The following is a 24,878-nucleotide window of genomic DNA, read 5'->3' on the forward strand; positions in this document are numbered from 1 at the left end:
CTGTCGGCCATCAATCATTCAGCAGCTGCTCGTCTCCGGTGACCAGGAGCCGCCACGCCTGCTCGGGTTTCACCAGGACAGGTGGGGGGGGGCTTCAGATGGAGCAGGTGAGTCAGGAGGGGGGGTGGGGCTTCAGACAGGGAGGGGGGCTTAAGAAGGAGCAGGGGAATCAAAGGGGGGACACATTCAGTCTCTTAACTCGATCTTAAACTTAACGGATCAGTAAATAAAACGTCTTTAAAATAGAAATCTCTTCAGAAGGTTGGTCACATCGGCAGAAACAGGGGTGGGGGGGGGTGGAGGTGTGTTCATGTTGTAGTTTACGCCTACATACGGAGGTTTATTCCCCGACACGAGGCTGCAGGTTCTCATCCCCCCCCCCCCACGTCTTCATCTGTCCTGTCCATAAAGGCCCAAAATGCACAAGGAAATAATATTTAAAGAAAAAAGAATTATTTTATAAAATCTGTTTCAGCGTCAGATTCTGATAAACTATCCGTTTGGTTTGTTTTAGATATGAAATCATAAGTTTATTAAAGCATGATGTCATATTTAATACGTCATCGTCATACCTAATTATACCTAATATCTAAGTTAAAAAGTAGAAGTTATGAATTATTTTGACTAGTAGTTAAGATCAGAGGAATGAAAGAACGTTGGAAGGAATCTGGTTAAAAAGAAACTCATGTTTCAGAACTGGACATTTATTAAAGGAGGACAACAGGAGGTGAAATAAACTTAAACTGATGGAAAAGTCATGGAAAAGTTATGGGAAAAGTTATGGAGAAGGTATGGAGAAGTTATGGAGAAGTTATGGAGAAGGTATGGAAATTTGCCAAAATGTTTTGAAAAAGTCATAGAAAAGTTGTGGAAAAGTTATGGGAAATTTATGGAAAAGTCATGGAAAAGTCATGGAAAAGTCATGGAAAATGTTATGGGAAAAGTTATGGAGAAGGTATGGAAATTTGCCAAAATGTTTTGAAAAAGTCATAGAAAAGTTGTGGGAAATTTTTGGGAACAGTTATGGAAATTTGCCAAAAAGTTTTGGAAAAGTCATGGAAAGGTTATGGAAATTTCATGGAAAAGTCATGGAAAATGTTATGGGAAAAGTTATGGAAATTTGCCAAAAAGTTATTGAAAAGTTGCATACTTTAAACAAGCTTGAACTGAACCCTTTTCCATGACACTGTGCTGCTGTGCGGTGTGGCGTTGTCATCCCTTCACCGTCAGGTAGAATTAAACACAAAGACCAAAGATCTCAGCTCTCCTATTGGTACGTTGGTCTTCCTGCACCTGAGAGCCAGAGGGAGCTGGTTTTGATGGACCTGGTCACCTGTTCTGGATCAGGACGTGTCTGGCGGGGTCGTCGGCGCGGGGCGACTTTGTGACGTAGCAGTTTTCCAGCACGAGCACGAAGCGGTTGTTGTCGTCGTTTTCCACGGAGACGCCGACGTGCAGGGCGGCGCCGAGCGGCAGGCGGACCGGGCCCCCGGGGAACGGCTCGCTGTAGTCCGGCCTCTTGTACAGGGTCATCTGCGCCCTGGTGGGGGCGCCTGAACGCACCACGCCGACTCGACGACTGCAGAGAGACGGGACACGTTAGAGAAGACACCGGTGAACATAGACCATGAACATGAAGCCCTTCATAACATTTTACATTCCCAATGCTTCTCTAATAATGATCAAATTAAGATATTCTAATTGCATTTAAAGGCTTTCCTTAATAGATTGGGTATATTAAGGCATTCTAAATAGGGCTTTGTGGATGCACCAAATCCCGAATCGGGCTCCTGATTCGGCTGAATATCGCGCTTTTTGACTGTCTTCGGTTTATGCCCAACTTGCAGCACCTGCAGCACCTGCAGCACCTGCAGCAAAGCTCAAAGCTTTTTAAGGAAGTAACAAAAGTTCTAATTCAGGATATAACTCACGGCCGCTGGTATCGAATGGCGGCGTCCAGGCTGGTGATGTCATCGAGCGGGAAGACGCAGGAGAACGGGATACTCATCGGGACGGAGAGCGAGTCGTCAGACCAATCAGACGGGTACACGAACAAAATGTTGGAGTAAGTAATGTGGGAGCCGTTTGTCTGCAATAAAACAGATAAAAACAGATGATGAAATCAGTGAAAAACTTCTGAAATCGGATTTGATCTATCAACAAGACAAAATGTCTGAAAACAGCTGAATGCTACAGGATGCTATCATGCTGATTAGCATGGGGTACTGTGGATCAGAAACAGCTAAGACTGACACAGTTCAGGATATCTGTTGACCCAAATGCAGAGATCAGGCAGGAGAGGGCTGAGCTTGAGGATTACTTAACAAAAAGCAGAGTCCCAACCAACACCGGGATCTCACGTGTAACCAACTCACCTCCACCACGTTTCCACAGAGACCCTTCTGTCGCTGCACCAGGTAGCACATGGCCTCCTGCTGGTCCACCTGCTGGTGGCAGCGCGGGTCGATCAGGTGAGCAGAGGAGGCGTTCAGCCCTCGTTCCTCCAGCAGTCTCTTCTGGACTGTCAGACGCAGGAGGTCCTGTCCACAGTCCAGCTCCGGCTCTGGAAAACCACCAAGGTCATCTGGGACACAAAAGGAACCCATTAGGCACAATACAGAAGGAACAAGGCATTCTGGGTATTCCATAGCTTAGAGAGGCATCTCACTAGTTTTATCTCCAGAGTGAGACATCTCACTAGTTTTCACTACAAACGTGTCAAAGTTGTCTTAAAAAGTGACAAACACATCGTAAAAAGCCCCAAAAATGAAAAAGAAAAAGTGGCAAAACATTTAGTAAAGGATCAAAAACATTAAAACAAAGTGCCTAAAGCATTGACGAAATTGCATAAACCGGCGGAAAAGGTGTCAAAATGTTAAAAAAGCAACAAAAACCTTGGAAAAAGCGACAAAAACTAGGTGGGCCTAAATTGAAATGTGGGCCACATCAAAACCTGTTTTTTATGTAGTAACTTTATGAAAACCCATGGGGTTGTTGCTCTGGGACACGGCTCTCTGGGGCACGTCTCTCTGGGACAAGTCTCACTGGGACATGTCTCTCTGGGACATGTCTCTCTGAGACATGGCTCTCTGGGACATATCTCTCTGGGACACGGCTCTCTGGGACATGTCTCTCTGGGACACGTCTCTCTGGAACACGTCTCTCTGGGACAAGTCTCACTGGGACATATCTCTCTGGGACACGTCTCTCTGGGACACGTCTCTCTGGGACACAGCTCTCTGGGACACGGCTCTCTGAGACACGGCTCTCTGGGACACGTCTCTCTGAGACACGGCTCTCTGGGACATATCTCTCTGGGACATGTCTCTCTGGGACACGTCTCTCTGGGACATATCTCTCTGGGACATATCTCTCTGGGACACGGCTCTCTGGGACACGTCTCTCTGGGACACGGCTCTCTGGGGCACGTCTCTCTGGGACACGTCTCTCTGGGACACGGCTCTCTGGGACAAGTCTCACTGGGACATGTCTCTCTGGGACTCGGCTCTCTGGGACATATCTCTCTGGGACACATCTCTCTGGGACACGGCTCTCTGGGACACAGCTCTCTGGGACATGTCTCTCTGGGACACGTCTCCCTGGGACATATCTCTCTGGGACATATCTCTCTGGGACACGGCTCTCTGGGACATGTCTCTCTGGGACACGTCTCTCTGGGACACGGCTCTCTGGGACACAGCTCTCTGGGACACGTCTCTCTGGGACACGGCTCTCTGGGACACAGCTCTCTGGGACACGTCTCTCTGGGACATATCTCTCTGGGACATATCTCTCTGGGACATATCTCTCTGGGACACGGCTCTCTGGGACTCGGCTCTCTGGGACAAATCTCTCTGGGACACGTCTCTCTGGGACACGGCTCTCTGGGACACGGCTCTCTGAGACATGGCTCTCTGGGACAAGTCTCTCTGGGACACGGCGAGTCTAACGCTGGGAATGAAAACATTCCACCAGCCCCCCTACAGACCACCGGACCCCACGCTGGACTGAAGACTAACCAGAACAGATGACTCCAGCGTCTTCACCGTGGTTGCAGTTGTGAGTTCCAAACCCCGGATGTCCACACTCTGACAGCGAAGACTCGCTGCCCGTGCAGGCAACATCATCCAACCAGATCGGCCCGGTGCCTTGCCCAAAGTGGGCAGAACTAGCTGCCGCCTGGACGGGACCACATCTCAGCTGTCTGCAGACCACCTTGGCGTCGTTGATGTCCCAGCCGTCATCGCACACCGTCCCCCACTGGTTGTCGTGGAGGATCTCCACCCTCCCGGAGCATGGGGTGTCCCCATTCACCAACCGCAGCCCCGCTGTCGGAGCTACACCTGGAAACGGAAACAGAACAGGCTGTCTCCATGGATACGGATAACAAGACAACAAAAACAACATTTCATACATTACTTCTGTTATTTTAAACAAGCTGTACATTTATCAGAAGTTATTTTGAATTGTAAAATGTATCTATGATACAGATTAAAGTTTTTTTAAAGTGAATTACAAATACCATTTTCATCACAATAAATTTCTTTAAAATCTATAAAAACCCCAAAGTCAACAATCATGGAAAAGTTAACTTCCTGATTCTTCCTTAAGGGCTCATGCAATGTCAACAATAACATCTAAAAACCTTGTTAAGCAAATAAGAATTAAGACATCCATGAACATACCGATTAATTAATGAGCTATTTGTGTGTTTTTGTGCATTGTGTCACAACTCTTTTGTTGAATCGACGGCCCAAGATGAATGTCTCCTATGGGGGACCATCAAGGCGGATCTTACCTTATCTTTAGGGACCCATGGACCCCCCTTAAAGGGCCTCTTGAAAAGATCTCTAGGGATCTGTGGGGACCTCTAGAGCCGTTGGTACTCTCCTAAGGATATACTACAACTGAGGGGGGGGCCTTTCCTCTTTAAGCGTAGCTCCCACGGCGCCATTTTAATGCTACGAAGCCATCACCTGCCGTTAGCATCCCATTGACTCCCATTCATTTTGATGTCATTTTGATAGCGAATAACTTTCCACCTGAAGCCTTTAAAGACTCTATTTGTCCGTTGTTTATTTCTAAAGAAACACAACAATACATAAAAGGCTCCGTTACCTTGGAGCTCACGTTACGACTCCATAGCAGACGTTTTTATAAAAATAGGCTATTGATTTCATCATAACCACGCTACTTATCGTGCATAGTTGAGAAATCACTGTATTGTCAGGAGAAGCTTGCAGACAGTTTGGACTTCATCAGCTGTTTAAATTTAATTACCAATGCTAACCAGCATGCTAGCAAGTTAGCAGTAATTAGCCTGTGCCTATGTTAACCTCAAAACCCTGGGACTTGTGAGAACCCATGAGCCTAAAGGCTTTCTCTGGAGGTTAGTTGTTCGGTTTTTGTGAATTAGAGTGTGGTCTAGACCTACTGTATCTGTAACGTGTCCTGAGATAACTCCTGTTATGATTTGAGTCTATAAATAAAATGTAATGGACTAGAAACTCTTTAGGACCAGAAGGACCATCCAACCTGTGGAATCTCTCGGAGACCCAAAGTAACCTCTACAAACTCTTTGACAACCCATCGGTAGAAACTTTAAGAACGGGAAAACACTTCAAGAATCTCTGGGTCAAGGGAGGCCTAACATCAGAATACATGAAGGAACTTCTTGAACCTCTTCAGGACATGTGGAACTCCCCAAAAAGCTCCATGTAACTAGCCGTCCTTATGTTAAACTCCGCCCACCTACCATACACAATGTGATTGGCCTGACCAGAATTTGGTTTTCCAGCTCGCAGGCCAACGGAGAGTTGCTAGGGTGCTAGGGTCTAGGTTCCTAGGCTAGCATGTAACATCAATGAGCTGAACCCTGGATACATGTTCCCTGGTCCACACGGTGGATGAATGAAACCTGTGTCGGGATCACTCACCCGGCTGCCCACACCTCCAGGTGATCTTGTCGTCGCTCAGACAGGTCTCACCTTCAGCGCAGGTGCTACACACCATGGTGTTGACATCTGATTAGGGCACAAAGAACAACAAAGTCCACTAGAGGTTCTGATGGTACCAAAGTTCTGAAGAATCCTGTAAGACATCATCTTCACTTTGGCTCATATGACGAATATCATATCAGTGTTTCACCTATAGTTGTCCAGGCTTAGTAAGTCGCCAGGCCAACGGGATCCCCCACACCACAATTTAATTTTTTAATGCCAGAAATGACGCCAAACATCGTTAGTTAGTTATCGTTATCGTTAGTTAGTTCACGACTAGCTAGTGCTAGCTAAACTGCTAAAGTAAGTGTAATAGGTGAAGTTAATGGTGGTGCAGGGAGGATTGTGAAGATCCAGGACTTAGCCAACACATTTCAACAATGACCATTGAACCATTGGACCACTATGCTGTACAGGGCTAACCATTGGACCACTATGCTGTACAGGGCTAACCATTGGACCACTATGCTGTACAGGGCTAACCATTGGACCACTATGTTGCCAATCTTAAAGTGAAATGTTGGAGTGTGTTCCCTTTACTTTAGCAGTTGAGGCCTCTGAATCAGGATCCTAGTATTGGCCTTACCCTCAACTCTACACATTGTAACTCCAAACAATGAAAACCTGTTCCTTACCTGCACAGTAAGCCAGCCGACACAGGTTCGGGCTTACAAACTTGTAGACGTAGTAGTTTCGTGGGCAAGCTTTCACGTGGATGACGTTGGAGTGGAACTGGCAGCAGCCTGCCTCCCAGCTGCCGCAGACCTCCGCCCGTACGATGCCCTCAGACTCCAGCGGGTGGGGGGATCGCAGCCATAGCGGAGCATCGGTCCCACACATGTGGCTCTCAATGCACCTCTCTGGCATCTGCACACTGCTGTTGCCGAGGTAGAGGCGGTACCAGCCCTGCCAATCGGTGCGGCTGTCGCAGGCCACGGACTGTGGGTCCGCCCTGGCGTCGGTGGCCCGCCAGGCGTCTTGTAACACGCTGTAGTGCTGACACGGGTCGATGCACCGGGACGTGCCGTTCACCTGGAGGCAGCTTTCACCAAAAGGGCACTCAGCGCCCCCGCAGGCAAACGTCACCGAGCGGGACGCGGTTTCGGTGTGGAGTTGATTGGGGGTCACCAGACAGGAAAAGGAGCCTCGGGTGTTTTGGCAGAGCTGTCCGGGACCGCAGGGAGGACCGGGCATCGAACACTCATCGATGTCCACGCAGCCCTGCAGCGGCGACCAGCGGAAGCCGTGGCCACAGCAGTCGGTGTTGCAGGTGGTGGTGTTGTAGCAGGTGAAGCCGTCTCCAACCAAACCGTCGTCACAGCGACAGGACACGCCCACCGTCTCCACGCTGTTGTCATGGCAGCGAGCCAGACTGTGACAGGCCTCACAGCTGGTGGCTACAGACCCTGAAGATAAGCAAGGTTCAACAGCTTTAGTTACTAGTTACTTTAGTTACTCCTCTACATTCTTTTGACAGCTTTAGTTACTAGTTACTTTAGTTACTCCTCTACATTCTTTTGACAGCTTTAGTTACTAGTTACTTTAGTTACTCCTCTACATTCTTTTGACAGCTTTAGTTACTAGTTACTTTAGCTACTAGTTACTTTAGTTACTCACAGCTACCTTCTAACATGTACTAATACTTCTTTAACTAAATGTTCCTGATACTTACACACTTCTACTGAAGTAACATTTTTACTGCAGTAATTTAACATTGTGGTATTAGTACTTTTACTGTAGTAAACTCACCTGTGGACTCACCTGTGGACTACCCTATACACTCAACTGAGGACTCACCTATGGACTACCCAATGGACTTACCTGTGGACTCCCCTGTGGACTACAAAATGGACTCACCTGTGGACTACCCTATACACTCACCTGTGGACTCAGCTATGGACTCACCTGTGGACTCACCTATGGACTCAGCTGTGGACTCACCTGTGGACTACCCTATACACTCACCTGTGGACTCAGCTATGGACTCACCTGTGGACTCACCTGTGGACTACCCTATACACTCACCTGTGGACTCAGCTATGGACTCAGCTGTGGACTCACCTATGGACTCACCTATGGACTCAGCTGTGGACTCACCTGTGGACTACCCTATACACTTTCCTGTGAACTCACCAGGGACTCACCTGTAGACTCACCTGTGCTCTGAGCTGAACAAGCAGCCATGAGAAGCAGCAGCAGGCCGATGATCCTTCGGAACATTTTAATCACAAAAACCTGCAGTAGAGACAAATGAAGTTAGTTCTACTGATTGATATTACAGATAACGTAGATTAAACTAATTACAGCTGATCAATTAAAGGGCCCACGTTCTGCTCATGTTGACATGCTAACAACACGTTACATGCTAAAGCATGCTAACAAGTTTAACAGCAGCATTGACCTGACACGTGAATCAACACTAACTGAACATCATGACTTTATGAAAGAAGATTTATTTATTTTTTAAAGTGGAGGAAGAATTTTTATTTATTTTTAGTCCTAAAGACAACGTGAAAAGGATTGTACAGCTTTAATCTCGACATTTCAAATCTAGAATTGAAATGCAAAGCAGAACATCTTCCTCTCATTTTGTTTCCTTATGTCTGGCTCTGATCCTGTTCTGATATTACAAAACTGATTTAGTTTTATAGAGGCCTACTAACAATAGTAAAGTTATTATTAATAATAATAGTAAAGTTATATTTAATAATTACCTTCTTCTTCAGGGTTCCAGTCTCCAGTCTCAGTTCTGAGATCGTGTTTCTGGGAAAAAGTCTTAACGGCAGCGCTATCAATCATTGACTGTAAGCCATAAACTAAGAGCACTGAGTCACAAAAACATTTTTGGGTGTGGATTAAAAATTCTTTTAATCCAAAATTGGAGACTTCCTGTCCTTTTGTGGGGAGTTTTTGGGGAAAGTTCTGCAGCTTTCTTACAGAATGACATTGTTGTTCTTCCTAAAAAGCTGAAATTCAACTCAAATTGTAATTCAAATGATTTAGGAAATCAAAATGTGCTGCTGGGATCTTTGATCAGAATCCGGTTTTATTGGGAACAAAGGTTGAAATGGGTTTGGCCCAAAGACTTTGTTAAGTCTGATGAGGAAAATCCTTTGTTCTGATTGGTCGAAAGTCTTGAAATCTTTGGGGAAGAATCTAAGAACACAACTTTGAAATGTTCAGATCAAATTAAAAATCACAATTTTATTAAAAGTCAAAGTCAGGATGCTTTTTTTTTAAATTGTTAAACACAGAAATAACGATTAAATGTCTTCCATGTGATTGGTTTTTACATTCCATATGTGAATACCTTTGATTTTTTATCTTGTTATGAGTTCTAAGTTACCAAAATACTTGATTGAGCTGCTTGAATTGTGCTTATGCAAGTTACAAATGTAACTACGGTACTATGAATCCTGGATGGCGGCCAGAGCCAGTGCTTAACACTGAGTATATTCTGAGTATTTATATGAACATTGCCTGTGACCTCGGGGTGACCCTGGCCAAGGTTTTAAGTTCTGGGGTCATCCCTTAGCTCTGTCCTAGAGAACATTCCCACCAAGAACTCTTGGTCATCCAGGATGCATAGAACCGTAGTCACATTCGTAACTTTGGTTCTATTTCACCCTTACTGACCGCCAGAGGCGGTGCGTAACACTGGATGACTCTTATCTACAGTCACAAGGAAGTCTGTGTACCCACCTGCTGTAGAGGACCTCGGCCGGAGAACCCCGCCCAATGGATGGGGGGGTGACAACATTCACCCTGTAATAACATGACAGCATGCTCGGCAACACCCGTATTTCCTCCAAGGGCACACCAAAGTCGCCCACGACGTGAAGACACTCCTGGTAGAGTGCCGTTTCCCTCCGGATCGTAGAGACTGTCCACTGAACAGCAGAGGCCTCCAGCGTCCTAGGGGGACGGGTGCTGCATCAACAGAGCACCGCCCTTCACATGACAACCATAACAGACGAAAAGATGCTCAGACTAACGTGTGCAGGCCTCCACATAAACCCTCAGGGCCTGCACCGGGCAGAACAGACTCAACTCGTCCCCGGGGGGTGGGGGGGGGTTAAAACGTGCCAGATGGATAGGCTCATTCAGGTGTGCCTGCTGCCTTCCTGCAATGACAACACCTGAGCCCCGCCAGATCAACTAGAGATGGAAGAACCAGAAACACCACCCCCAACCCCCCAACAGCCCCAACCCCGAGCAATCATGGCGGTGAGGGCGAGGAAGGAGACCCCCCCCAGCCCCACCCGGAGCCCATGCCACCCAAGCCCCCCCACCCCCTGAAAGACTGCAAAAATAATGGCCCCAAAAAAGTCACTGTTGAATCTGAAGCAACACACCAAGTTACAGACATGATAGACATGTGGCCCAGTAAGCACTAGCTAGCTCCCTGCGGTCCATGCCATGCTGTGGCGTCCGTGTTCAGCTGCTACCACCAGGACCCTTTGCTCATCAACAAGTCAGCTACGGTTGCCGGGCAGATTACTGAGCTGTTTGACACGCGTGCACCATGTGATCCCATGGCAACCACAGAGTCCCTTCATGTGTGGAAATACCAAAGAAAAATATATTAATTCCACTTTCCCTTCTCATGACATCTTGGCCAGAAAGATGTTTTCTCCCCTCTCCTCCCACACCTGTGGCCTGTTAGACATTGAATAAGTCACCTGTCTCAGCCTAATTAACATAAACCAAATGGATCTCACACTGCTTCCTTTAACAACTACATTACACAATACTTATACTTTTACTTTCAGTACTTGAGTAGTACATTTTAAAATAAAGTACTTGCAATTCTTAAATACAAAAAATGTTGATTACTTTAGTACTTCCAGTTAAGTAAGGCGCTTAACGAGCACTTCAACTTCTACTCAGGCCACTTTTTTGATAGAGTACTTGTACTTTTACTCAAGAATTATTAGTTAATTCTGTTTTTGATGTAAAAAGAAAATCTGAATTCAAACGATTCACGGAATAAAATGCAAAATATCCTTTAAGATGTCAAGAAGTCTTTATTTATATATGTAATTTATTGATCCCCAGTGGGGATTACACTCTGTTAGTGATCACACACACACACATGCTCAGGTCCTATACATGCTAATGGAGAGATGTCAGAGTGGGGGGGCTGCCAGCTAGACCAGCACCCTGAGCGGGTGGGGGGGTACGGTGCCTTGCTCAACAGCACCTGGCAGTGCCCAGGAGGTGAACCAGCACCTCTCCAGCCACCGGTCCACACTCTGTACATCGGTCCATCCCTGGGACTTGAACCACGATTCATCATTTTCAGATCATAATTACATTACAGTTCGTCTGCACTTTCACCCATTTACATCCGTTAAAGTTTACAACAGACGATCATGAGATGAGAAAAGCTCGGTTTAATTTCAGAAAAACTACTCAAGTAAAATGATGTCATCAAAATACATGAAGTAAGTAAAGTGGTACGGCAATGAGTCGGTTAAATCTGCTGCTGTACTCCTTTATATCAGAGAGAATACTAGTACATTAACAGTAGTAACAGTAGACTAACAGTAGATTAACAGTAGATTAACAGTAGTAACAGTAGATTAACAGTAGATTAACAGCAGATTAACAGTAGATTAACAGTATATTAACAGCAGATTAACAGCAGATTAACAGTAGATTAACAGTATATTAACAGCAGATTAACAGTAGATTAACAGTAGATTAACAGTAGTAACAGTAGATTAACAGTAGTAACAGTAGATTAACAGTAGTAACAGTAGATTAACAGCAGATTAACAGTAGATTAACAGTAGTAACAGTAGACTAACAGTAGATTAACAGTAGATTAACAGTAGTAACAGTAGATTAACAGCAGATTAACAGTAGATTAACAGCAGATTAACAGTAGATTAACAGTAGTAACAGTAGACTAACAGTAGATTAACAGTAGATTAACAGTAGTAACAGCAGATTAACAGTAGATTAACAGTAGATTAACAGTAGATTAACAGTAGTAACAGTAGATTAACAGCAGATTAACAGTAGATTAACAGCAGATTAACAGTAGATTAACAGTAGTAACAGTAGACTAACAGTAGATTAACAGTAGATTAACAGTAGTAACAGCAGATTAACAGTAGATTAACAGTAGATTAACAGTAGATTAACAGTAGATTAACAGTATCACTCTTCACAAGTTAAATTAATGATCAGTTCACTACTATCACTGAGTTTGATGTTTTTAACTGTTATAGCATTTGGGGGAAAAAACGATAAAAGAACGTTAAAGAAAGTGACAAAAATGTCGGAAAAAAACACAAAAACCACAGAATAATTAGGCAAAAACTTTGGAAATGCTGACAAAAAAATTTGAAAAAATCTTAAAAAACATCAGGAAAAGCAACAAAAACGTTGAAAAAAAGTTTGTATTTTAAATTTTGACCCAGAAAATTTGAAAGTCTCCTGGTCGACGGGGAGACAACACAAGGGTAAAATCTCCCGCTGAGCTATAATTCACACTCTGTAATCAATATGTATATACATATATATATATATATATATATATATATTATATATATATATACATATATATATATATATATATATATATATATATATATATAGAGAGAGAGAGAGAGATCATCCCAACACCTTGAAGGAGAAGCAGATGTTTACGTCTGAGTTCCCTTCCATTAGAGAATAACTGGTACCGTTTGAAGCATCACTGTCCCTCCATCCTGTGTCTTTAGATGTTTCTGATACTTGGACTGCTGTAAATCTATTCAATTCAATTTTATTTATAGTATCAATTCATAACCAGAGTTATCTGGAGACCCTTTACAGACAGACTAGGTCTAGACCACACTCCAGAATCTACAAGGACCCAACAGGTCTAGTAGTTTCCTCCAGAGCAAGCAACAGGGCCCCAGTGGAGAGGAAAAACTTCCTTTTAGGCAGAAACCTGGGACAGACCCAGACCTAGACCTAGACCCAGACCTAGACCCAGGCCCAGACCCAGACCCAGACTCTTGGTAGGCGGTGTCTGACGGGCCGGTTGGGGTTAACGAAGAGTGGCAATAACAAAAATAGAAAAAATTAGTAGTTTGTAGCAGTTCTTTGTAGTACTTCATGGCATAGCAGGACGCTGTGCGGCATTACAAGGCACAGCAGGACGTAGCAGGACGTAGCAGGACGTAGCAGGACGTAGCAGGACGTAGCTGGACGTAGCAGGATGTAGCAGGACGTAGCAGGACGTAGCAGGACGTAGCAGGACGTAGGCAGGACGTAGGCAGGGACGTAGCAGGACAGGGACGTAGGCAGGACGTAGGCAGGACGTAGCAGGACGTAGCAGGAAGCACGTAGCAGGACGTAGCAGCAGGACGTGCAGGACAGCAGGACGTAGCAGGACGCAGCAGGACGTAGCAGGACGTAGCAGGACGTAGCAGGAAGTAGCAGGACGTAGCAGGACGTAGCAGGATGCAGCAGGACGTAGCAGGACGTAGCAGGACGTAGCAGGACGTACCTGGGCACCGCAGAGTGTAGCAGATGAACATGGCACCGCAGAACGTGTAGCGGGACCATGGCGACAAATCTTACGGGGACATGATCCTACAACAGTAACGATAGTAGCACCACCAACAAGACCATGAGTAGCTGTCCCAGCTGTAGGAGCAGCGTCCCAGCAGAGGGGACGTGGACACAAAACGAGAGCAGCAGCAGTAAGAAGAACACAACAAGCAGCAGTGTGGTTGCATGAGGTCTCAGCCAGTCCTTGGTCCACTGATAGACTTTTCGTGAAACCCATAGTCCTACTTCTCTTAGTACACGTGCAGGTCCTAGTACAACTATGGCCACCGCTGTTACTACTACACCTACTGTCACTACTAACACTGCAAATGGCCACAGTAGTAGTGTGGCTGCAAGGGCCCTTCCTCCTCCAAAACCCACACCAAGTTTATTTAAGCCTGTTTTTTCTCCTTCTGATTCTGTATCTACTCCTGCTTTTTCTCCTTTTGATTCTGTTTCTTCTCCTTCCTCCTCTACTTCTCCTCTATTTACTTCTCCTTCACCTTCTATCCCTTCTGCTGCTCCTGTTGTTAACCCACCACTTTGCTGTAAAACGACCGCAGCGGGCCCACAGGTCTCCCCCAGGGATGCTGCTGCAGGGCCTGTGAGTAACAGCAGTAATAACAGCACCACCAACAAGACCATGAGTAGCTGTCCCAGCTGTAGGAGCAGGGTCCCAGCAGAGGACACGTGGACACAAAACGAGAGCAGCAGCAACGAGTAGAACACAACCACCAGCAGTATGGTTGCAATATGCCGTGGCAGGCTCTTTAAAAACTTTATCAATTGATAGATTTTTGGTCCAACCCATAATCCCGCTACTAGTCCTCCTGCCCCCAAGGCTAAAGCTGCTATTGTTGATGCAGTTCCTGTTACTGCTGCACCCGCTGCACCCACTGCACCTGCTACACCTGCTGTACTCACTGCACCCGCTGCACCCGCTGCACCCGCTGCACCTGCTGCACCTGCTAAACCTGCTGTACTCGCTGCACCCGCTGCACCCGCTGCACCCACTGCACCTGCTAAACCTGCTGTACTCGCTGCACCCGCTGCACCTGCTGCACCTGCTAAACCTGCTGTACTCACTGCACCTGCTGCACCTGCTAAACCTGCTGTACTCACTGCACCCGCTGCACCTGCTAAACCTGCTGTACTCGCTGCACCCGCTGCACCCGCTACACCCACTGCACCTGCTAAACCTGCTGTACTCGCTGCACCCGCTGCACCTGCTGTACTCACTGCACCTGCTGCACCTGCTGCACCCGCTGCACCCACTGCACCTGCTGTACTCACTGCACCCACTGCACCTGCTACACCTGCTGTACTCACTGCACCCGCTGCACCTGCTGCACCCGCTGCACCCACTGCACCTGCTGTACTCACTGCACCCGCTGCACCCACTGCACCTGCTAAACCTGCTGTACTCACTGCACCTGCTGCACCTGCTGCACCCACTGCACCTGCTGTACTCACTGCACCTGCTGCACCTGCTGTACTCACTGCACCCGCTGCACCTGCTGCACCCGCTGCACCCACTGCACCTGCTACACCTACTGTACTCACTGCACCCGCTGCACCTGCTGCACCTGCTGCACCTGCTGTACTCACTGCACCCGCTGCACCTACTGTACTCACTGCACCCGCTGCACCTGCTGTACCCGCTGCACCTGCTGCACCCGCTGCACCTACTGTACTCACTGCACCCGCTGCACCCGCTGTACTCACTGCACCCGCTGCACCTTCTGTACCCACTGCACCCGTTGCACCTGCTGTACTCACTGCACCCGCTGCACCTACTGTACTCACTGCACCCGCTGCACCTGCTGTACCCGCTGCACCTGCTGCACCCGCTGCACCTACTGTACTCACTGCACCCGCTGCACCCGCTGTACTCACTGCACCCGCTGCACCTTCTGTACCCACTGCACCTGCTGCACCTGCTGTACTCACTGCACCCGCTGCACCCGCTGTACCTGCTGTAGTCACTGTACCCGCTGCACCTGCTGCACCTGCTGCACCTGCTGCACCTGCTGTACTCACTGCACCTGCTGCACCCGCTGCACCCGCTCCACCTGCTGTACTCGCTGCACCCGCTCCACCTGCTGTACTTGCTGCACTTGCTGTATTCACTGTCCCTAGTGCACCTGCTGTCCCCAGTGCACCTGCTGTCCCTAGTGCACCTGCTGTCCCCAGTGCACCTGCAGTCCCTAGTGCACCTGCTGTCCCCAGTGCACCTGCTGTCCCTAGGGCACCTGCTGTCCCTAGGGCACCTGCTGTCCCCAGTGCACCTGCTGTCCCCAGTGCACCTGCTGTCCCTGCTATAAGTGTAAGTGCCATTCCTCCTCCAATACCTAGACCAATTGTTTTTAAGCCTGTTTTTCCTCCTGCTTTTTCTCCTTCTTCTTTTGTATCTACTCCTTCTTTTTCTCCTTCTTCTTCTGTATCTTCTCCTGCTTTTTCTCCTATTGATTCTGTTTCTTCTTCTGCTTTTTCTCCTTCTTCTTCTGTATCTTTTCCTGCTTTTTCTCCTTCTGATTCTGTTTCTTCTCCTTCCTCCTCTACTTCTCCTCCATATACTTCTCCCTCACCTTCCATCCCTTCTGCTGCTCCTTTTGTTAACCCACCACTTTGCTGTAAAACTACAACAGCGGGCCCACAGGTCTCCCCCAGGGATGCTGCTGCAGGGCCTGTTATCTTTAGCCACACATTCTTTGAGACACCTGTGTTCACCTTATTGCGCGGGTGTCCTTGTGCCATTTTTCCTGCTGACGTTCTACTGTTCTCTTCTTCTTTTTCACCCCACACTGTTAGCATCTTGCCAGCGTAGCAGCCTCCTTTGTTTTCCATTACTATCTTGTCTGTAGTGTTGAGCAGCTCTAACACCTGAAACTTGTTGCTTCTGTATTCATCCTGTTGGTTTTTCCGGTGTTTATTATCAACGACATGGCATCGGCCGCCGCACTTCTTCACCAGATCCCTGAGACCTTCATCCTGATCCACAAACTGCTCAATAAGCATTCCTTTTGGGAGCTGGTCCCCATGAGTGAAGACAACAGCAGTGTACTTTAAAACTTCCTCTGAGAAATAATGACATATTCTAGTGATGACAGCCTGCTCCTTATTAGTGAATTTCCCCACTTTAAGAACAATGACAAGAACATAAGGCCCAGAAATGCACTCTGTGATGCACCAAAGTATATCACCCATCAGCTGCGCTTCGTGTCTCTCTGTGACAAAGAAACCACGAGTGTCGACCACAGTTAATCTTCTTTCATGAACACATTTGGATCTTGTTTGACATCCACTTGTTCCACCAACGGAGGTGTGGTTTATCTCGAACACATCGTCTCCAATAATGGTATTTGCTAGGCTGCTTTTCCCGGCTCCGGTGTTTCCCAGCAGGACTATCCTGGATGTTCTCAGCACTAGGAGAGAGTAATAACCTAAAGTTAGTTAGTGTGTGTGAGTGGCTGTTTCATTCATTAATCAGTTTAGAAATCCTCTGGGGCCAGATGTAGATGTGTACACACAAACAACATGCATACACCATTTCCCACCCATAAACTAATTCCATTAATTGTGTTATTATTTCTGTAAAGTGATGTAGCCTATCTCGTCTTTTTATTACTACTTCTTACTGCTTTGCATGAACGCACGGTACAAGAAGATGGCTCGGGTCAGTGCTGCTTGGCAGTTTTTTTGTTTTTTTCAAAGATTATTTTTGGGTTTTTCCGCCTTTAATTGACAAGTCAGCTCAGTGAGAAAGGGGGGGGGGTGCATGCAAGATATCGTCACAGGTCAGATTTGAACCTTGGGCCTCTGCTGGTTGTCTGCACAGAAGTATAATTTCAATCAAATGAATATTTAAGATGTTCATTTTAAATAACTGCTGAGGAGTAATTGTTTTCATTAGAGACGTTACTGTGTAGGACTGAGATCCGGTTCTTTTATCTACAACTTGATTTGGTCTCCTCTCACTTCTGCATACGTTCAGCTACAAAAAGCAATCAAATATCAAAATGTAGAGCTCTTTAAGCACATGATGGGACAGCATACACTTTATTTCTGCTATTTATACTTTTTGAAATATTAAACTTTTTATTTTTTTTAATTTTACATTAAAGTCAATGGAGCAATCTTCAAATCCTCTTCAGGCTTCTTCCTTTCTGAAGTACTACTCCTCCCACGTACTTTGACCTACAGACGTCCTTCAGACTGTAAACTGTTCACAGAGCCTTTAGCTGTTACAGTTGTATTCAGCTTCATGATGCCATTTACAGGTGTTGTGGTAAGGTAAGGCAAGGCAGCTTTATCTGTAGAGCACATTTCAGCAACAGGGCAATTCAAAGTGCTTTACACAAAATCAGTTAAACAGATAAAACACAAATACAAACAGTTAAAAATCATAAGCATTAAAAACCGATAAAACAATAAAAAAAAAAATTGTAATTGTCTTAATGTGGCTGTTAAAGTTCAGGTCTGAGTCCATGACTACACCAAGATTTCTGGCTTTGTCTGTTGTTTTTAAAAGTGTTGTTTGAAGCTGAGCGCAGACTTTTAATCGTTCCTCTTTTGCTCCAAAAACAACTACCTCAGTTTTTCCTTCATTTAATTTCAGAAAGTTCTGGCACATCCAGCCGTTAATTTGTTCGATGCACTTAGTCAGTTTTTGTATTGGACTATAGTCCCCTGGCGATAAGGTTATGTAAATTTGTGTGTCGTCCGCATAACTATGGTAACTTATTTTGTTGTTCTCCATAATCTGAGCCAGTGGGAGCATGTAGATGTTAAACAGAAGAGGCCCCAGAATGGAGCCTTGCGGAACTCCGCACGTCATATTTGTATGCTGGGATGTATAATTACCTATTGTCACAAAGTAATCCCTATTCTTTAGGTAGGATTCAAACCAGTTTAGTTCTAAGCCAGAAAGTCCTACCCAGTTTTCCAATCGGTCTAGTAATATGTCATGGTCGACCGTGTCAAATGCAGCACTGAGATCAAGTAATACTGCGACTGAAATTTTGCCATTATCTGTGTTAAGGTGGATGTCATTAAAGACTTTAACGAGAGCCGTTTCAGTGCTGTGGTGTGGTCGGAAACCCGACTGAAAGGTATCAAAACTGTTGCTTAGTGACAAGAAATGGTTGAGTTGTTGAAAGACTACTTTTTCAATGATTTTACTTAAAAACGGAAGGTTTGATATTGGCCTATAGTTGCTCATTAGTGACTTGTCTAGGTTGTTCTTTTTTAAGAGAGGCTTGATTACTGCAGTTTTCAGGGCCTGTGGTAGGACTCTTTTAGTCGAGTGTTTCATTCAGGCTATGATGGATTGAGTATTGATGAGTGGGAAGCCTGCGAAAATCGTCTTAAAACCTCTATAACTTGAACGTTAAAAGTCTGTTTCTGTTTACTATAAGTAATCACTGATCAAATGTTTAATGTTTAATAATAATGATTATCACCGCCAATGATCATAAATGTGATCAGTGCTACGATCCCGTGTAAGCGGTTCTGGAGCAGATGCAGAACTTCGCCAATAAGTTTTACTATGCAAACAGTTAATCAGGATGTTTTTACATCACTTTATGGAATCACTGTATAAGGGGGATTGAGGCTTGTCTATGTATTTTTGTTAGCATCCATCGATGTATATAATATACACACACTACCGGTCAAAAGTTTGGGGTCACTTAGAGATTCCCATTGCCCTCCATTATAGACAGAATCCCAGCTGAGATCAGTTGTTTCTTTAACCAGGGCAGTAATCAGATTACATTATGTGCTGACATCATTGCATAAGGGTTCTCCAATGTTTTCTAGTTAGTTTTTTAAATGATATCAGATTAGTAAACAGAATGAGCCTTTGGATGGTTGGATGAATGGTTGGTGATAATGGGTAATGTAGATATTACATTAAAGATCAGCTGGTGTTCTGTCTATAAGGGAGTGGGATGGACATTTGTAAGTGACCCCAAACTTTGGACCGGTAGTGTATATTCCAAAATGTGTTTTTACCTCTGATCCGTTTCCCAGCTTGCACCGTTCCAGCAACAACAGTCCTTGGTGGCACTAGATGAACACAACAAGTACAAGTAATTAATACTAAATTAGCTTTGGTTTTTCTTTCACAGTGTCACTTTGTTTGTTTTTAAGTATTTATCCATTTATGTTATCTGTATTGTATTATGTGAACTAATTTACTGGTACTTCTGGATGCACCGAATCCAGATATTTGGGGTTTGCCTGAATACCGAATCCATCGTCTGGTTAACCGCATTTAGCATTTAGCAATTAGCATTTAGCATTTAGCATTTAGCAGGGACCGTCCTTCCTATCCGTACCTGAAGCATGTCGGCTGCTGTCTGGAGATCCCTTCGTAGTCTTTCAGATGTTTTCATACCAAATGTTGTAACCACGGTGATGTTGTGTATTGTTTTGGGTCCTCGCCACCACAAGACCAATCGACATTTCAGATTGAACATGAAGCATGTTGAACGGCCTTCTTTTGACTGAAAGTCCTACCAAACATCACTTTTTCCTGATTTCCATTTTCTCTTTCTCCCAGCCTGCTGCATCGAACGCTCCACCTGCGTAAACACCTTCCCGTAACCAACGGCAACCAGCGTGGCGCCTAGTGCAAGCGTGGGGTCAGTTCGCAGGGGAAAAAGTCTGAGGTTCAGCAGACACACACACACACCCCCGGCAGAAAGCCTAAATATTCAGCCGAATCAGGATCCTAGTCCTGGACTCGGTGCCTCCCTGCTGGTACCAGAACTGGGACATTGTGCATTTGTGTGTTTTCTAATTTTAATACTCCACACTGACCCAAACTAATGCAGAGCAACACTGTTCCTATCCAGTTTAGTTTCTTACTTTCCTTTTGTTCTGTATAGGTAGGCAGAGCTCATCCCATTAGATGTATAACTTTTTACCTGACACGGCTTTGACTACTGCTGGTGTTCCTCCTCTTCCTGTTCCTTCCACACCTCCAGCCTCTAGTTGTAGTCCTATTGCTGCGTGGTCTTCTTCTGCTGTTACCTCTTCTGCTCCTCTTCTCGCTCCCTTGTTTTCCTGCAGAACTACAACGTTGGGCCCATACAAAGCCTGCGCCAGTGACTCGGCTGCAGGGCCTGTCAGTTTGAGCCACACACTCTCAGAGCCCCAGCGGGGGTCTGCTCCAGCTCCATCAGAGTCCCGTTCTGGCCTGTTAGACAGAGGGAGACCACCAATGAAGGGTTGGGGTTAGGTTTAGGTTACAATGTGAAGGGTTAGAGATTGTAGTCTTACCTCTGAGCCGTGGTCTGTCTGTCCTGTCCCCCACATGGAGATTTGTCTCTGGACCCAGACTGACTCATGCTCCTGATCTGTTATCTGAGGAGGAAACACAACATCATCTCTTCTCTTCTTCTTGTCTCTTCCACAACAGTTTATCTGCTGCTGTAGTAACAGTAACGGTCCACTAGAGGAGGCACACACACACACACACACACACACACTCACACACACACACACACACACACACACAAACACACACACACACACACACACAACTTTTACTCTGAAAGGTTTCCAGAGGACACAAGAAAGAAAGTGAAACTAAAACACATTCAAAAAATAACTCAATTAAACTCAAATGTTATTCAAAAGTCAAACTAGACCAAATTAAAACTGATAGAAACTCAAACCAATAACAACGTCAGCTGTATAGTTTCCATAGTAACAGAGTAATCTCTGGTAGTTCTGCTCCAACAACACGATGATTAATCTTCATACGTCTCAGGAAATAACAACAGGAACATCAGATGGAACTTTACAGAGAAACTAACCAGGACGAGGACTGTTGTTGAAGGGACACCTACAGATTCTTCCAGACAGAAAGACAGACAGGCACACACACACACACACACACACACACACACACACACACACACACACACAGACACACACAGACACACACAGACACACACACACACACACACACCAGGGACTTTCCACTCGTCTACGGAAGTTAATAATTCACTGATTGAAGTCAAAACACACACACACAGAATTATGGCTACACACGGACACACAAACACACACACACACACACATGGACACACATGGACGGACACACACACAAACACACCCCCCCCACCCATTATAACGGATCTGTTTCTTACCTCCCTTAGAAGTGAGGTGACCCTCTCTCCAAACTAAAGAACAGCTGGAGACGACGAGTTCGGAGACCTTCAGCTGGAGATCCAGGTCGAGAGAAAGACCTGAGACACGGACTCTGGAAAGTGAAAGAAACTAGAAACAGGAAGTAGGAGGAACCGTCCAGAGGCTCCGCATGACCACATCCTGCAGACAGGTAACATGCAGTAACACACACACACACACACACAGTTAACATGCAGTAACACACACACACACACACACACACAGTTAACATGCAGTAACACACACACACACACACAGTTAACATGCAGTAACACACACACACACACAGTTAACATGCAGTAACACACACACACAGTTAACATGCAGTAACACACACACACACACATGCAGTAACACACACACACAGTTAACATGCAGTAACACACACACACACCACACAGTTAACATGCAGTAACACACACACACAGCAACATGCACACACACACAGCTAACATGCAGTAACACACACACACAGCTAACATGCAGTAACACATGTTCTGGAGGGATTTTTAAAACGATAGTTGTGTCCAGCTGAACAAACTTGACCACAACATCACACCATGTGATGGTCACACTACATCATGGTTACTTACTCACGCTATATTATTTAATTACATAGTATTCATTTAATTTCCCGTCACTCACTTACATTGCAATAGTTTTTGTACTACGGTTACTTTACTTTAAAATACTTTTTATAAAACTCCACTTTCCATTCATTCAGTACTTTTTGCACATTATCTGTTTTCTTTTTACTGAAAAACTGCTGCTGTAACAGGTGGATTTCCCATTAAATATGATCTTATCTAATCTCATGTGCAAAAACACCGGGGAAGAAACCCGAAACTCTGGAAGGACATACGGACAACTCCAATCAGGCAGAGGTGAGGAGGGAAGGGGGGTCTCTGAGTATCTGAGTGCTGGGGGGGGGAAGCTGACATACAGGGGACTCTAACCAGGGGCGGAGATGGTACCAAATGGGCGGGAAAACAGACCAAGGAAGACCAGGACCAGGGATGTAACCAGACAGTGGACTTCAAAACAAAACACCTGTGGACTACCCTATACAATTACCTGTAGACTCACCTGTGGACTCACCAGGGACTCACCTGTAGACTCACCTGTAGACTCACCAGGGACTCACCTGTAGACTCACCTGTAGACTCACCAGGGACTCACCTGTAGACTCACCTGTGGACTCACCTGTAGACTCACCAGGGACTCACCTGTAGACTCACCTGTGGACTCACCAGGGACTCACCTGTAGACTCACCTGTAGACTCACCTGTAGACTCACCAGGGACTCACCTGTAGACTCACCTGTGGACTCACCTGTAGACTCACCAGGGACTCACCTGTAGACTCACCTGTGCTCTGAGCTGAACAAGCAGCCATGAGAAGCAGCAGCTGGCCGATGATCCTTCGGAACATTTTAATCACAAAAACCTGCCGCAGAGACAAAGTTAATTCTACTGATTGATATTACAGATAACGTAGATTAAACTAATTACAGCTGATCAATTAAAGGGCCCATGTTCTGCTCATGTTGACATGCTAACAACACATTGTTACATGCTAAAGCATGCTAACAAGTTTAACAGCAGCATTGATCTGACACGAGAATCAACACTAACTGAACATCATGACTTTATGAAAGAAGATTTTTTTTTTTTAAAGTGGAGGAAGAATTTTTATTTATTTTTATTCCTAAAGACAACGTGAAAAGGATTTTACAGCTTTAATCTCGACATTTTGTCATGGGCCGCTGCTGTCTGTGTCTGTCTTCCCTTTCCCCTGTGTGTCTGTCTGTACGTCTGTCTTCCACTAGAGGTCACCATAGAGGAACCTGGTCCGGGGGCGTGACCACACTTAGCCATCCGCCTTCCACACAGCTGCAACCCATCTTCATTACTCCAGCTCCACAGCTGCAATCCATCTCCATCATCCCATCTCCTCCTAAGTATTTCTGATTCTGATATGAACCCGGGCTGGTCACCTCTTCAGCGCCAGTTCATTGCTAACCCCTTAGTGGTAACTTGGCCAGTCTTTAGTGCACGTTGCTCACCTGTTTTACTATCGACTAACTTTGTTTTGTTCTCGTCACAGTGTTTGTATCCCGCCGTCCGTGTTTGCAGTTTCCTCCAGACTCGCTCCTTGTGACTCTCATCCATACCTCCACCACCTGTACCTCCTCTGTGTGTGTCTTTGTTGGATTAAACCTTTTTCGTTACTGTCATCCTCTAGCCTGTGTTGTTTCTGTGTCTGGGTCCATCCCAACCCATTACACATTTCAAATCTAGAATTGAAATGCAAAGCAGAAAATCTTCCTCTCATTTTGTTTCCTTGTGTCTTGCTCTAATCCTGTTCTGATATTACAAGACTGATTTAGTTTTAGAGAGGCGTACTAATAATAGTAAAGTTATAATTAATAATTACCTTCTTCTTCAGGGTTCCAGTCTCCAGTCTCAGTTCCTCAGTTCTGATATCGTGTTTCTGCTTCTCTATCAATCATTGACTGTAAGCCATAAACTAAGAGCACTGAGTCACAAAAACATTATTGGGTGTGGATTAAAAATTCTTTTAATCCAAAATTGGAGACTGTCTTTCCTTTTTGGGGAGTTTTTGGGAAAGTTCTGCAGCTTTCTCACAGAATGACATTGTTTTTCTTCCTAAAAAGCTGAAATTCAACTCAAATTGTAATTCAAATGATTTAGGAAATCAAAATGTGCTGCTGGGATCTTTGATCAGAATCCGGTTTTATTGGGAACAAAGGTTGAAATGGGTTTGGCCCAAAGACTTTGTTAAGTCTGATGAGGAAAATCCTTTGTTCAGTCTAAAGTTTTAAAATCTTTGGGGAAGAATCTAAGATCACAACTTTGAAATGTTCAGATCAAATAAAAAATCACAATTTTATTAAAAGTCAAAGTCAGGATGCTTTTTTTTAAATTGTTAAACACAGAAATAACGATTAAATGTCTTCCATGTGATTGGTTTTTACATTCCATATGTGAATACCTTTGATTTTTTATCTTGTTATGAGTTCTAAGTTACCAAAATACTTGATTGAGCTGCTTGAATTGTGCTTATGCAAGTTACAAATGTAACTACGGTTCTATGAATCCTGGA

At 45.3% G+C, this 24,878-nt stretch overlaps 2 protein-coding genes across 2 annotated transcripts; both read right to left on the reverse strand.

Annotated features, from left to right (window-relative positions):
* Window positions 1-1,319: 1,319 nt before the first annotated feature.
* Window positions 1,320-8,255, reverse strand: LOC116678883 (uromodulin). Its single transcript, XM_032508622.1, has 8 exons — window positions 8,156-8,255; window positions 6,635-7,405; window positions 5,937-6,023; window positions 5,870-5,890; window positions 4,020-4,343; window positions 2,376-2,584; window positions 1,932-2,089; window positions 1,320-1,579 (listed from the first exon to the last, which is right to left on the reverse strand). The coding sequence occupies exons 1-8, from the start codon at window positions 8,217-8,219 to the stop codon at window positions 1,330-1,332; spliced, it is 1,884 nt and encodes a 627-aa protein (XP_032364513.1). The 5' UTR covers window positions 8,220-8,255; the 3' UTR covers window positions 1,320-1,329.
* Window positions 8,256-9,510: 1,255 nt separating this feature from the next.
* Window positions 9,511-21,846, reverse strand: LOC116678884 (uncharacterized PE-PGRS family protein PE_PGRS54). The gene is made up of 8 exons (XM_032508623.1): window positions 21,713-21,846; window positions 20,838-20,921; window positions 20,483-20,754; window positions 19,566-19,619; window positions 14,795-16,975; window positions 14,090-14,210; window positions 9,702-9,929; window positions 9,511-9,541 (listed from the first exon to the last, which is right to left on the reverse strand). Exons 2-8 carry the CDS (start codon window positions 20,903-20,905, stop codon window positions 9,511-9,513), a joined length of 2,955 nt encoding a protein of 984 aa, XP_032364514.1. The 5' UTR covers window positions 20,906-20,921; window positions 21,713-21,846.
* Window positions 21,847-24,878: the final 3,032 nt, after the last annotated feature.

The sequence above is a fragment of the Etheostoma spectabile genome, unplaced genomic scaffold (assembly GCF_008692095.1).
Source record: "Etheostoma spectabile isolate EspeVRDwgs_2016 unplaced genomic scaffold, UIUC_Espe_1.0 scaffold00008528, whole genome shotgun sequence".
NCBI classification, from domain to species: Eukaryota; Metazoa; Chordata; class Actinopteri; order Perciformes; family Percidae; genus Etheostoma; species Etheostoma spectabile.